The 14,428-nt window shown below is 32.0% G+C and overlaps 1 protein-coding gene across 5 annotated transcripts in view; it reads right to left on the bottom strand.

Moving 5' to 3' along the window:
* Positions 1-14,428, bottom strand: part of LOC145268721 (band 3 anion transport protein-like) — a 971,550-nt gene that overhangs the window by 57,821 nt on the left and 899,301 nt on the right. For all 5 annotated transcript variants that reach the window (XM_080124275.1, XM_080124277.1, XM_080124273.1 and 2 more), the window contains 2 exons: positions 6,962-7,258; positions 5,677-5,869 (listed from right to left, as the gene is read on the bottom strand). In XM_080124275.1, the coding sequence (XP_079980401.1) occupies positions 5,677-5,869; positions 6,962-7,258 (490 nt within the window). The remainder of the gene's footprint in view (positions 1-5,676; positions 5,870-6,961; positions 7,259-14,428) is intronic.

Here is a 14,428-nt window from a genome sequence, read left to right as displayed (position 1 = left end):
GGTCTCCCTCGAAAAGCCCAATGAAAGAGTAATAAAAATTGAGCATGCCAATGAATAATAAACACTTACAAGCCTCCACCCCTTGGAAAAACTTCAAATTAACTACGAAAATCGCCATTTTTACATCTCCAACACATTTGAAAATAATTTCTGACGAGGACGCATCACAGAACGTCTGAAACGCGCGTAAAAACGATTTCAATGACTTAAAAACATTATTACAATGATCCAAACATAATTCCCAATGAAAAACCAAGACACGGAATAATAAAATAATGTTAAAAAATACACATTGTTGGTGACTACCCCCTTATTTAAATATACATCTTTCTTTCGTTGGAATTTCTTAACCCATTTTATATAAATATATATATGTGTGTGTGTGTGTGTGTGTGTGTGTGTGTGTGTGTGTGTGTGTGTGTTATTTGAGAAGGAAAACTGAGAATTAATAAAATAATAATCAACGTTTCATCCCTATTTCAGAGGACATCCTCAGGATTTCGTAGGAAAAATGCGGAAGAAAACGATCACAAACCACACGCGAGTGAAAAAGAAAAAATCCCAAAGTCCTTCCCATTCTGGGTAGAATCTATGAATGTGAATGGGAAGGTTTTAGGATTTTTTCCTTTTTCACTCACATGTGGTCTGTGATTTTTTCCTTTTTCACTCACATGTGGTCTGTGATGTTTTCCTTTTTCACTCACATGTGGTCTGTGATGTTTTCCTTTTTCACTCACATGTGGTCTGTGATGTTTTCCTTTTTCACTCACATGTGGACTGTGATGTTTTCCTTTTTCACTCACATGTGGACTGTGATGTTTTCCTTTTTCACTCACATGTGGTCTGTGATGTTTTCCTTTTTCACTCACATGTGGTCTGTGATGTTTTCCTTTTTCACTCACATGTGGTCTGTGATGTTTTCCTTTTTCACTCACATGTGGACTGTGATGTTTTCCTTTTTCACTCACATGTGGTCTGTGATGTTTTCCTTTTTCACTCACATGTGGACTGTGATGTTTTCCTTTTTCACTCACATGTGGTCTGTGATGTTTTCCTTTTTCACTCACATGTGGTCTGTGATGTTTTCTTCTGCATTTCATAACGTCAATCATCGTTTGTATTTTATTTTATTTTTACTCATATATATATATATATATATATATATATATATATATATATATACATACACGTGAATGTATCCATATATATATCCATATATATATGTATACATATACATATATATGAATACATAAAGATACATATATATATATGTGTGTAGATATACATATATAAAATACATATATATATATATATATATATATATATATATATATATATATATATATATATATATGCACATAAATATATATATACACGCATCTATATACATACACATAAATATACATATATATATACATACACATACACACATTAAAAGTTAAGTATTATGATTCATATGAATTTCAAATGCATCTCCATTTTATCAAAGAATGTACTGTTGGTTTTATACATGATGGCTTTCTACTTGTGCGGTTATTAAACTTCTCAAATGCACTTGTGTTAGGCTGTATAGGAGTGTTAACTTTGGTCAAAATCGGACTGTGAAGTCTTTAATTGGATTTTTCTGAGTATCAATTGTTGATACTTATTGGGGAATTCTGATAGAAAATCCATCTAAGAACACTGCCAGAGACATGAAGTACATTTGTGCGAAATTTAAAAAAAAAATTCGGCCCTGCCATTTCCAAGTCCATAGGAAACGAATACACACAGAAAGTGCTTTTTATATATAAGCAGTTTTGGCTACGACTACTATTATTTTCTAATAAACTTCATATTTTCACTTTATTCTTGTAAGTTGAAGTCACTATTTATTAACCGCCCCACAAGGGCCGAGTAAGACAAAATTATAGTAATAAAATATGAACCAATATTTTCCTCTTAAATCCTCAAAAACAAAACAAAAAAAATTCTTTGCTTCTCTAATATGAGCTAAAAAGATCTAACTGTTTTCAGTTTTTTCATCAGTTAATTTCAAAATAGTATTTAAACTATTTATATTACTTTCCAGTTTTTGAAATTGATAAAAATTCATAAAATCAACTGACAAAAAAAATTTTTTTTAATCACCTGCTAAAAGATTTATCAGTTAATTTTAATGTATTTAAGTAAATTTTTAATATTTTCAGGGTTTTTTTTATAAATAAAAAACTATTATTTCAATAGATTTCCAATATTTTCAGTTTTTTTAAATTGATAAACAAATTCATGAAATTAACTGATAAAAAATTATCAGTTAATTTTAATATATTTAAATAGATTTTTAGTATTTTCAGTTTTTTATAAATTAATTAAAAAAAATTTTTTTTTGAAAGAATCATAATATTTTCAGTTTTGGAAATTGATAAACAAATTCATAAAATTAACTGATAAAAAATTTCTCAGTTAATTTCAAAACTTTAACTAAATAGAGTTATGATGTTTTCGCTTTTTTATCAGTTAGATTCAGAATCTTATTTTACCAGATTTTTAATGATTTCAATTTTTTTATCAGTTTATTAAAAAATATTTTTAATAGATTTATGATATTTTCAATTTTTAATCAGTTAATTTAATATATTATTTTAATAGATTCATAATATTTAATTTTTTTTGTATCAGTTTATTTCCAAATATTATTTTAATGTGTTTATAATATTTTCAAATTTTTATTAAATTTTAAAATATTATTTCAGTAGATTCATAATATTTTTAATTTTTTATCAGTTAATCTAAAAATATTTTAATAAATTCTATAATATTTTCAATTTTTTATCAATTTTTTTTTTTTTTTTTACATGGGGGTCACCACTTATCAAGGCCCGAAGGCCACTCAAGGATAAGGGTTATTGCGTGTACAGTAATCAATGAGATAGTATTGTAGTAATCATTAGTATTGGGGGTTTTGATAGAGTGTCTTACTTAAGGGGGCGGTTTGTCAGGAGTTTGTTTATGTTGGACTTGAAGACGTCCAAGTTGTAGTCATGTGGGAAACAGGCAAGCGGCAGAGAGTTCCACTGGCGTGCAGTTCTAAGAAAAAAGCTTTGCTTATGGAATCTACGTTTGGATTTAGGCACAGATAAAGAGTGGGGAAAATTATTGACAGCAGTTTTAGCCAGACGGGTGTTTCTCGTGAAAGATTGGCGAGGGGGGGATGAGGGATTGGAGCTCAGACGAGCACCTGCCATGGAAATAACGATAAAACAAGGACAGGCTCGCAACGTCTCTTCTGTGGGAGAGAGGTAGCAGGGAAGAGAAAAGGGCATCCCCCACTAAACTACGAAGTCTATTTTGTACTCTGTCAAGGCAGGATAGGCTGTTTTTAGCAGCTCCTGCCCAGATGTGCCAGCAGTACTCCATCCTTGGACGTACTTGGCTTTTATACAGATAGAGAATTGCATTAGTAGTGAGATATCTTCTGGAGCGGTAGAAAGATCCCATCATTTTCCCAGCATCCCTGGCAACAGATTTGATGTATGTGTTCCATTTCAGATCAGGAGTAAAGGTAAAACCCAGAAGCTTGTCAAAACATGGAGCCTCCCCAAGACGAGACCCATCCATTTCAATTGATGCCAGATGGGGATCAGAGCGTTGATAGAAGCTTGGTTTTGAATGCATTAAAAGTGACTAGCCACCTATTCCCCCATTGTACCACGCGCTCAAGATCAGAGGAGAGAGAATCAGAGAGAACTTTGTCATTTACGGCTTTTGATGTGTTGCCATAGATGGTTGTGTCATCAGCATAGATGTCAACGAATGATTTAAGTATGTGTTTTAGGAGATCATTGATGTAGATCAGGAAGAGAGTTGGGCCCAGGATGGACCCCTGGGAGACTCCAGTATTAATACTGTGGGCCTCTGATTTCTGCCCATCAACCACTACTCTTATGAACCTATCAGAGAGAAATGATTTAATGATTGAAAAAAACATTTCCAGTAATACTGTAGCTGGAAATCTTGTGAAGTAGGCCCTTATGCCATACCTTATCGAAGGCCTTCGATATGTCAAGAGCAATTGCCCTGGAAAGGAAACCTTTGTCAAGAGATTCACTGATCCTATGTGATATAACCGTTAGCACATCTGCTGTAGATCTTGCAGAGCGGAAACCATATTGTGTGTCACTAAGAAGGTTGTTTCTGTTGAGGTGGTTGACTACTTCTTTATTTAATATGGATTCTCTGATCTTGAGCACGTAGTACAATGGGGAAAGGAGTGGCTGGTTACTTTTAATGCATCTAAACCAAGCTTCTCTCTTTACATCATCAACATTCTAATCCACATCTGGCATCAATTGAAATGAATGGCTCTTGTCTTCAGGAGGCCTCAAGTTTTGACAGGCTTCTGGGCTTGACTATTACTCCTGATCTTAAATGGAACACGTACATCAAATCTGTTGCCAAGGCCACTGGAAAAATGGTGGGATCTTTCTATCGATCCGGTAAATATCTCACTGCTGATTCTATTCTCTATCTATATAAGAGCCAGGTACGTCCAAGGATGGAATACTGTTGCCACATCTGGGTAGGAGCTGCTAGAAAGGACTTGTCCTGCCTTGATAGAGTTCAAAATAGACTTCGTAGCCTCGTAGGTGATGTCCTTTTCTCCTCCTTGCAACCTCCATCTCACAGAAGAGATGTTGCGAGTTTGTCTCTGATGTATCGTTATTTTCATGGAAAGTGTTCGACTGAGCTTCAATCTATGGTCCCCCCTCGCCAAACTTTCACAAGAAACACTCGTCTAGCTGTAAACACTATCAATAATTCCCCCCACTCTTTATCTGTGCCTAAACCTAAACGTAGATTCCATGAACAAAGCTTCTTTCTTAGAACTGCACGCCTGTGGAATTGTCTTCCGTTTTCCTGCTTTCCGGCTGACTACAATATGGTTGTGTTCAAGTCTAACGTAAATAAGTTCTTGATGAGCCGTTCCATATAAGTTATCAAATTTACCAAATTTTCATTACTAATGATTACTATATTGTCCAATTTCTACTGTACACTCTTTAACCCTTATCCTTGAGTGGCCTCTTGGCCTTGATAATGTGGTGATTCCTATGTAAAAAAAAAACAAAAAAAAAAAAACAACTTACTCATGACACACAGGAGACTTATTGGTCTGTACTGAGCGGGAGATGACTTTATTCATTTTTTGTTATCAGCTAATTTACTAATATATTATTTAATAGACTTATAATATTTTCAATCCTTTAATCAATTACTTTAAAATATTATTGTAATAAATTTATAATTTAATATTTATCAGTTCATTTAAAAATATTATTTTAATAGATTCATAATATTTTCAATTTTTTTCATCAGTTAATTTAAAAATATTATTTAAAAAAATTTATTCAATATATTTTAAATATTTCTTATTTTTTATCAGTTGATTTCAAAATATTAATTTAATAGATTTATAATATTTTAAATTCTTTTATAAGTTTTTTCAAAAATTTGTTCAATATATTTTAAATCTTTTTTATTTTTTATCAGTTGGTTTCAAAATATTAATTTAATAGATTTATAATATTTTCAATTTTTTTATCAGTTAATTTAAAAGTATTATTTAAAAAAAAAAAAATGGAAGATTTCCTGGAAATGCTTGATTGGAATACTTAACCGAGAATGCCTACGTACCCTCTTTTACTACCTGCTTCTGTTTTTTCCGAAGTCGTAAATGCGCTCGTTTCCTTGCCATGTCCATGATTGGGAGGAGGGTTTTGTGGTCCCAGTCCCCGGGAGGAAGGACGATCGATTCCGTTAAAAAGTCGTTGATGGCATGTAAAAACTCTTCTCTGCTTTCGGCTCGATATGCGACATCATGGAAGTTCTGCAGAAAAGAAAGAAAGAAAGAAAAGAAAAGAAAAGAAAGAAAAATGAATGATAATAAACTTTTGCCATCAATGACTTTCTCTGAGGTTGAATGACCCCCAGAGGAAGACATTGGTGTGTGTGTGGGGGGGGGGGTTAAATCAAGACAAAATGCCAAATAAAGAATAAGCGAATGTAATAACCCTGTTTAAATATTATAACTTTTTTTTTAAATCAGAAAAAACAAAAACAAAAACAAAAAAAAACAAAAAAAAAAACAAAAAAAAAACAAAAAAACAAAAACAAAAAAAAACAAAAAAAAAAAACAAAAAAAAACAAACAAAAAACAAACAAAAAAAAAACAAAAACAAAAAAAAACAGCGAACGTAATGTAAAATAAAGAATAAGCAAACGGAAAAAAAACTTCTTTAAAAAATTGGAAAAACAAAACAAAAAAAAAATTAGCAACGAGCATAAAAATGGCATAAATAACCCTGTTTTAATATTAAAACTTTAAAAATCGAAAAAATGTATCTGATATCGCGGCTCGAATGTGCAATCTTAAGATAACGACGCTGCCACTATAACGACCGATCTATGATCGTGTGAGCGAAGTTAGGCCATTTTTTTAAATATTTAAACTAATTCAAGAAAGAACTTTTTTGTGCATGCATGTTTGGCTAAATTGTCATGAAGGAACGATTTTTTGCTACTCCTCCCTATAGAAAAGTGGCCAATTGAGGGTGAAGGAAATAATGTTTTTGGTCAACTTTTCGATATTTGTCGTCCGAAGGGTCGGGCTTCAAAATGATACCAATCTCGTGAAAATCCGTCACCTCTGTCGCAAGTTTTAGGCGTACATACATACATACATTTAAACAGACAGGTGAGATTTATATAATTTTTGCTTTTATATTTATAGATGGCATTACATTTTTGTGAAAACGTTTTAGATGCAAATATTTTTAACGTAATACTGAATACATAGATAAAGCAAATGACTAATTTCTCCTCAGTTTATTGATCAAAATAGTGAATTTAATAAAACTTTTAAGTTATCTTTCAAACAAAAAATGAAAGAAAATACAATAAGGGTACAGTACAAACTTACCTGATTAGACATTAAGGTGGAAAGTGATCGACCGACTTCAAGGTAATCCATTCCACCATCTTCGGGGCCAAGCAGTACGAAGATGAAACGCGTTGGTAACGGCACCTCGGTCAGATTGGACAGAACCTGACCCTCGGCCAAACGCACAAAGGCCATTGCAGGTTTGGACAAAAAATCAACACATCCAACAAGGACAGTCGTAGATTCAGCTCCGGGCGGAATACGTTTCAAAATGTCTTGGACTCGTTTCTTTTGCATCTCGGGTGAAACGAGACCAATATGTGTACCGTCTGCTTGCTGGAATGTAAAACAAAATAAAAATAGAAAATATATATATATATATATATATATATATATATATATAGCTAATATGTTTATATGCAATTTAACTACTTTGAACAGTGAGTGATTAAATTTTTTTTTACTTGGGAGTCACTGCTATCGAGGCCTGAAGGTCACTCGAGGATAAGAGTTAATGAATATAAGGTTGTAGTGTAGTAATCGTTTATGTTGTAAATTGGGTAGAACATTACATTAGATTTGAAGGCTACAATGTTGTATTCAAGCAGGCAAGCGGGCAGTTCTAGGAAAGAAACTCTGTTCATGGAATCTGTGTTTAGATTTAGGCACAGATAGAAAGTGGGGGAAATTATTGATAGTGGTTGCAGCTAATCCAGTATTTTTTGAGAAAGATTGGCAAGAGGAAACCATGGATTGGAGTTTAGTCTAACACTTGCCATGAAAATAACGATAGAGCAGAGACAGGCTCGCAACGTCTCTTCTGTGGGGAAGAGGTTGCACAAAAAAGAAAAAGGCATCACTTACTAGATTTCGAAGCCGATTTTGAACTCTATCAAGACTGGATAGGGTTCATCAAGCAGCTCCTGCCCAGATATGGCAACAGTGCTCCATTTTAGGGCGTATCTGGCTCTTATACAGATAGAGAATTACATCAGCAGTAAGATATTTACTGGAATGGTAAAGCAATCCAATTATTTTTCTGGTGATCTTAGCAACAGATTTGATGTATGTGTTCCATTTCAGATCAGGAGTGAAGGCCAGTCCCAGAAACTTGTCAAGACATGGAGCTCCCCAAGACGAGAGCCATTCATTTCAAGACAGGCTCGCAACGTCTCTTCTGTGTGAAAGAAGTTGCAGGGAAGAGAAAAGGGCATCATCTACTAGGTTTCGAACTCTATCATGGCAAGATAGGGTGTGCTGAGCAACTCCTTCCCACATTACAATGAATAAATAACAAAGTTTTCATTTAGATAGCTCAATAGTGCAATACTAGAGCTATAAATATTTTTCTTTAAAGATACAACGTTAATAGGGATACATAAGAATTTATTCATAAGATAAAAGTATTCATCAAATTATAATTTGAACAAGCTTAGGCTTCATCAACACGTTAGAAAAAAAACAATATTTAAAAAATGAAATAAGATACGTATTATATACGTTTGAAGCCAAAACAACGTTACAAAATAAACAGATATTTATTTTGTTTGAAATTAATGTTGAATTTCATAAATATATTTCGAAGGAAACCTTCATCTTCAGTATGTCTTCTTTTTTTTGCCATGTTGTTGTTGGAGCAGAGAATTAGCCGCTTGTTGTTTCTATGGTAGTTTTTTAAGTATACTGAAGATGAAGGTTTCCTTCGAAATATATTTATGAATTTTAACATAAATTTCAAACAAAATAAATATATGTTTGTTTTGTAACAATGCATTGTTTTGGCTTCAAACGTATATAATACGTATCTTATTTAATTCAAATTCAACCAACACTTCTAAGGAACAAAATCTTAACGTGAATCTCGCGTGACCAAACGCACCGTTCCGAGACCTAAAAAACTACCATAGAAACACCAAGCAGCTAATTCTCTGCTCCAACAACAACATGGCAAAAAAAAACACATACTGAAGATGAAGCTTTCCTTCGAAATATATTTATTAACTTAAACATAAATTTCAAACAAAATAAATATCGGTTTATTTCTTAACAATGCGTTGTTTGGCTTCAAACGTATATAATACGTATCTTATTTAATTCAAATTCAACCAGCGCTTCTAAGGAACAAAATCTTAACAATATTTCAAAAGTTTTTCAGCCTATGAATAGGACCTTTCCAGTTAATACAGTCGGCATTAGTCTTTTTATCAACAACAAATATATAAAGTTTCAAGTAGGCTTTATCTGCATTTGTTTGAAAAATCTGCTTGAAACTTTATATGTTGTTGATAAAAATGAATTAATGCTGACTGAATTAACTGAAAAGGTCCTATTTGTGGGTTGAAAAATGTTTGAAATTTTTTTTTTCTAATGCACTGATGAAGCCCAAGGTTGTGCAATTATAATTTGATGAACAGTTATATTCTTATATGCCAACACTTGGGGCTGAAACAATTGTATATAATGTTGCGATCAATAAAAGGAAAAAACTTTCCGAAAATTAATAAAGACTTGTTTATTTATCTCTATTAACATATTATCTTTAAAGAAAATATTTATAGCTCTAGTATTGCACTGTTGAGCTATCTAAATGAGAACTTGATGTTATTTATTCATATAAAATCACTATCCCAAGTAATTATACTACATACAAACATGTTAGCTGTGTATATATATATGTTAAAACTGGTAATTAGTAAAAACCTGAAGAGAGTGCTCAATACTATTGCAGAGCAAATATGTGTTTTATTTTTTATTACCGTTTTATCTGTTTGGTTACATATGTTTCGGATGTTGGACCATATTTACGATCTAACAGCCTCGTCAGACTTTACAGAAATGGTTGTTAGTATTAGGAAGAAGTGTTTTAGAAGAAAAAAAAATATTGGAATATATATATATATATATATATATATATATATATATATATATATATATATATATATATATATTAGTGATGGGATGATTCCAATACTTTTCCCGATTCTGATACAATTACCGAATCTGTACTAAATTTCCGATTCTGATACAATTACCAATTCCGGTTCTTTATAAACTTATGTGTCTATCCTTATTAACGTGGTGCTTTTTGTTGGATATGGAGTTGGGATGACACTGATATAAGCTGAGGTGTGCACACACGCACATTCCAGATGGATTTTTGATCTACATTCTTGTGTTCCATAAAAATGATCTGAACTGTAAATATTACCGAAAACAAAGAAAGGCTTACATTCTGGGTCAGGAAGTTAGAATTGCGAAATTAGGAATGCTGATCAATGTCTATATCAACAACAGTCTTACAGAGTGATTGACATTTTCCACCATTGCTTGCCACACACACACACACACACACACACACACACACACACACACACACACACACACACACATACACCCTTACCACTAAACGCAGTTGTTTTGTTTCAAAAACACATGTTTAGGCAATTTTTAATTAAAGAGCTAGGAATTTTTTACAACATATATAAAGGAATACCATAAATTCAAATATATAAAAAAATATAGATTAAGTGAAGTGATATAGGTTGAGAAAGTTCTATTATGACGGTCGTGATATTATAATTCAGTAAATTAATATAAAGTACATAGGACTACACCGACTATAAAGCAAATGGAAATGTTAAATAGTAAAAGCATACATTTAAATATACATGCGCATATATGTGTGTACGTATGTGTGCGTGCATATATGTGTGTGTAGGTATGTGTATGTCTGTGTATGTATGTGTATGTGGATGTATGTGTATGTATGTGTATGTGGATGTACGTGCATGTGTATGTATGTGTATGTGTGTGTATGAGGATGTATGTGTATGTGTATGTATGTGTATGTATGTATGTGTATGTATGCGCATGTGTATGTATGTGTATGTGTATGTATGCGCATGTGTATGTATGCGTATGTGTATGTATGCGTATGTGTATGTATGTGTATGTGGATGTATGTGGATGATTGTGTATGTATGTATGTGTATTTGTATGTATGTGGATGTATGTGTATGTATGCATATGTGTATGTGGATGTATGCATGTGTATGTATGCGTATGTATGTATGTGTATGTGGATGTATGTATGTGTATGTGTTCAACGTATGTGTTTCATAGTTCAACGATGATATGCGTACGGCACAATCACATTGACACACCGGTTCTCGTCAGATCACCAAAGTTAAGCAACGTCGGAAGATTTGAGAGTATCGGAATTGGTATCGAAATCGGGAAAATTGATGCCTATTTTCCAATACCAAAACGATTCTTTTAATTGACATTTTTATATGATTTTGTTTAAAGTAAAATCTTCCATTGCTGATAATAATGATAAAATAATAAATATTTATTGATTTTAAAATGCCTGTAAAGCTAAAATCGGTAATTTTACGTTTAGGAACATATCTGAATATTTAACATGTTTTTTTTTTACAAAAATCAGGGAAAATAACAATCTTATAGTTAAATAATTAGAGATTCATAAAGAATCGGGATCAGAATCGGTAATTGTATCGGAATCAGGAATTTAGTACTGAATCGGCAAAAATATTGAAATCGTCCTATCACTAATATATATATATATATATATATATATATTCATTTTTTTTTCATCATATTTTCCCTTTTGACAATGGTTTCAACCATTTGTTTGATTAAAAATTTGATAATATGCGTAAACGCTTACTTTCTTAAGTAGTTTTATGATTTTGACCAGGACTGTGTGTGTATATATATATATATATATATATATATATATATATATATATATATATATATATATATATATATATATATAAATAAAAAAAGCCCGCTTCGTATTTTGCATCTTTAAAATGAATAAAACTGTTAATGTTTTTTTTTGTTTTTTTTTTTATATAAATGAAAATAAAAATAAATAAATAAATTTTCCTTATTGAATTTTTTTTTTTTTTTACATAGAAGTCACCACTTATCAAGGCCCAGGGGCTACTCGAGGATAAGTGTTATAGAGTGTACAGTAGTCAATGGGATAATATTGTAGTAATCGTTAGTAATGGAAATTTGGTAAATTGGATTACTTAAGGGGGCGGTTCATTAAGAATTTGTTTATGTTGGACTTAAGTTGTAGTCATCTGGAAAGCAGGCAAATGGAAGAGAGTTCCACCGGCATGCGCAGTTCTAAGAATCTACGTTCCGTTCATGTATATATATATTAGTGTTAGGATGATTAGTTGGTATCTGAATCAAGAATCTGAAAAAATCGGTAAAATTTGTACCTATTTTCCGATGCAAAAAACAATTCCTTTAATTATCTGGTAGTAATAATAAAATAATAAATATTTATTGATTTGAAATTAGCAATAAAGCTGAAATTAACAGATCACCCCCCCCCCTCGCACACACAAGTGTATTTTTATGCTTGAGAAAAGATATGCACCTTTAACATGTGTTTGTAAATTAACCAGGGAAAATAATTTTATTGTTAAATATTTAGAGATTTATAAAGAATTGGAATCGGGAATTTAGCATGGAATCGGTAATTGTATCAGAATTGGGAAAAAATATTGGAATCGTTCCATCACTAATATATATATATATATATATATATATATATATATATATATATATATATATATATATATATATATACTAGCATTGGTGCCCGGCGTTGCCCGGATGTTTGGAGGTGTATGCTGAGCAAACAAAAAAAAAAGGTCAATTTTTGTAACTTTGACCCCCCCCTTTTATGACCCCTTAACATTTATTGTTTTGGGATCAAATCAAGTTACTAAGTTAGATCCATGTCCAAGGAACTATATCTAAAATTCCAAGTGTTTAGACCCCAAATTGTCGGAGGAGTTTGGTAGAGTTCTCAAAGGTCAAATTGTTGAACTTTGACCCCTTAAGAGCCAAATTTCTGGCCGAAAACCGATCACATAGATTTTTCCAAATCTCAGTACCATGTATATCAAATTTCGAGTCTGTAGACTAAAAATTGACAGAGTTATCGTGTAGAAAAATGTACACAGACAGACATACAGACACGTTCACTTTTATAGATATATAGATTGTGAATATTTTCTGCTCTTTATGTACACCAATCCTTATAAAATTAGAAGCATATAAAAACAGTGCATGTATAAACCATGTCTCTATAAACTGGACGATTCATATTGATGACAAAAACAGATAGACAATTAAACTCGATGCAAGTAATTTATTTTGATGTAAGAGAAGGTAATATATGTCAGTTTTTAAGATTATTTCCCTTGGATTGTGTGTAAGAATACGAAAGCAATATTCTTGATTACCCTGAACTGATGATTCCCGAAAGGATGAAACACTAGTGTCTGTAGACATTTAATAATTATTATAGTAAATAAATTATGCTTTAAGAAACTCGTTTTTTATCATTGAGCACTTTCAATGGAAATAAAAAGTAGGTCAATTTAGTGTTTATGCGCAAATCATCTATTAATGATTAGATCACTCTGACAGACATTAAAAAGCATTTAAAAATAAATGTTTAAATTTCAACAGTATTTCTCACGGTTAACAGAGGCCGAATGGATTATGTCCTTGCTAATGAAGCCAGAGATGGCTTCTGTTGTCAGGTTAAGATCTATCGACCGGTGTTAATCATTACACCCTGCACTGAAAGGATGAAACACTAGTGTCTGTAGATATTTAATAATTATTATAGTAAATAATTATATATATATATATATATATATATATATATATATATATATATATACACACACACACATATATATATATACACACACACACACATATATATATACACACATATACACACACATATATATATATATATTCAATTTGTCTTTACATAAGCAGTGATTTTGTTGCTACACAGTCATGAGCATGTTTCGGTCTTCTAGCGTTTAGTAACCAGAGACCTCTTCAGGCAACAAACACTTATTTATGAAAGCGGAATTCAAAATGAAAACGGAAAATCAAATTTCAGCAAACTGAAGGCCGTTTTTTCCTTTTTTTTTCCCCCTCTACACGACTGTGCGAATTTGGTAGTTCATGTATTTCCCTATTTGTTTATTAACTTATTTATCGTTTTTTCATTCAGTGATTTCCTGTTTGTGTTGGGGAATCGTGTTTGTAAGGGTTGTAAAGTTAGAGCGATGTAGATGTTATCTTAAACAAGGATGAGGCTAGCATGTTTGTTACCTGCCGCCTGTCTGGGTGGGTTGTTTCAAAATTCCTTTTTTATTATCTGTTTTAATTTAGTATTCCTATTTGCTAAAAGATTCAACTCAGATCTATTGACCATTTACTGGGCTTCTAGTGAATCGTGGAGGGGAGGAAGGAGGGTTAGGGACATAAGAAAGAAAAGAAAGAAAACGGAAAAAAATTAAAAAAATTGGGGGGGGGGTTGATGGAATGGGAAGGAAGGGAAAGAGAAGAAAAAGGGAAGAAAAAGAGAAGAAAAGGGAGAAAGGGAGGGAGGGGTGGCATCGTTTGTCTGATAATGGTAGTTTTGTT

The sequence above is a fragment of the Euprymna scolopes genome, chromosome 44, assembly GCF_053919585.1.
Source record: "Euprymna scolopes isolate OS-2025 chromosome 44, ASM5391958v1, whole genome shotgun sequence".
In the NCBI taxonomy this organism is placed as follows: domain Eukaryota; kingdom Metazoa; phylum Mollusca; class Cephalopoda; order Sepiida; family Sepiolidae; genus Euprymna; species Euprymna scolopes.
This window is presented reverse-complemented; position numbering and strand designations above follow the sequence as displayed.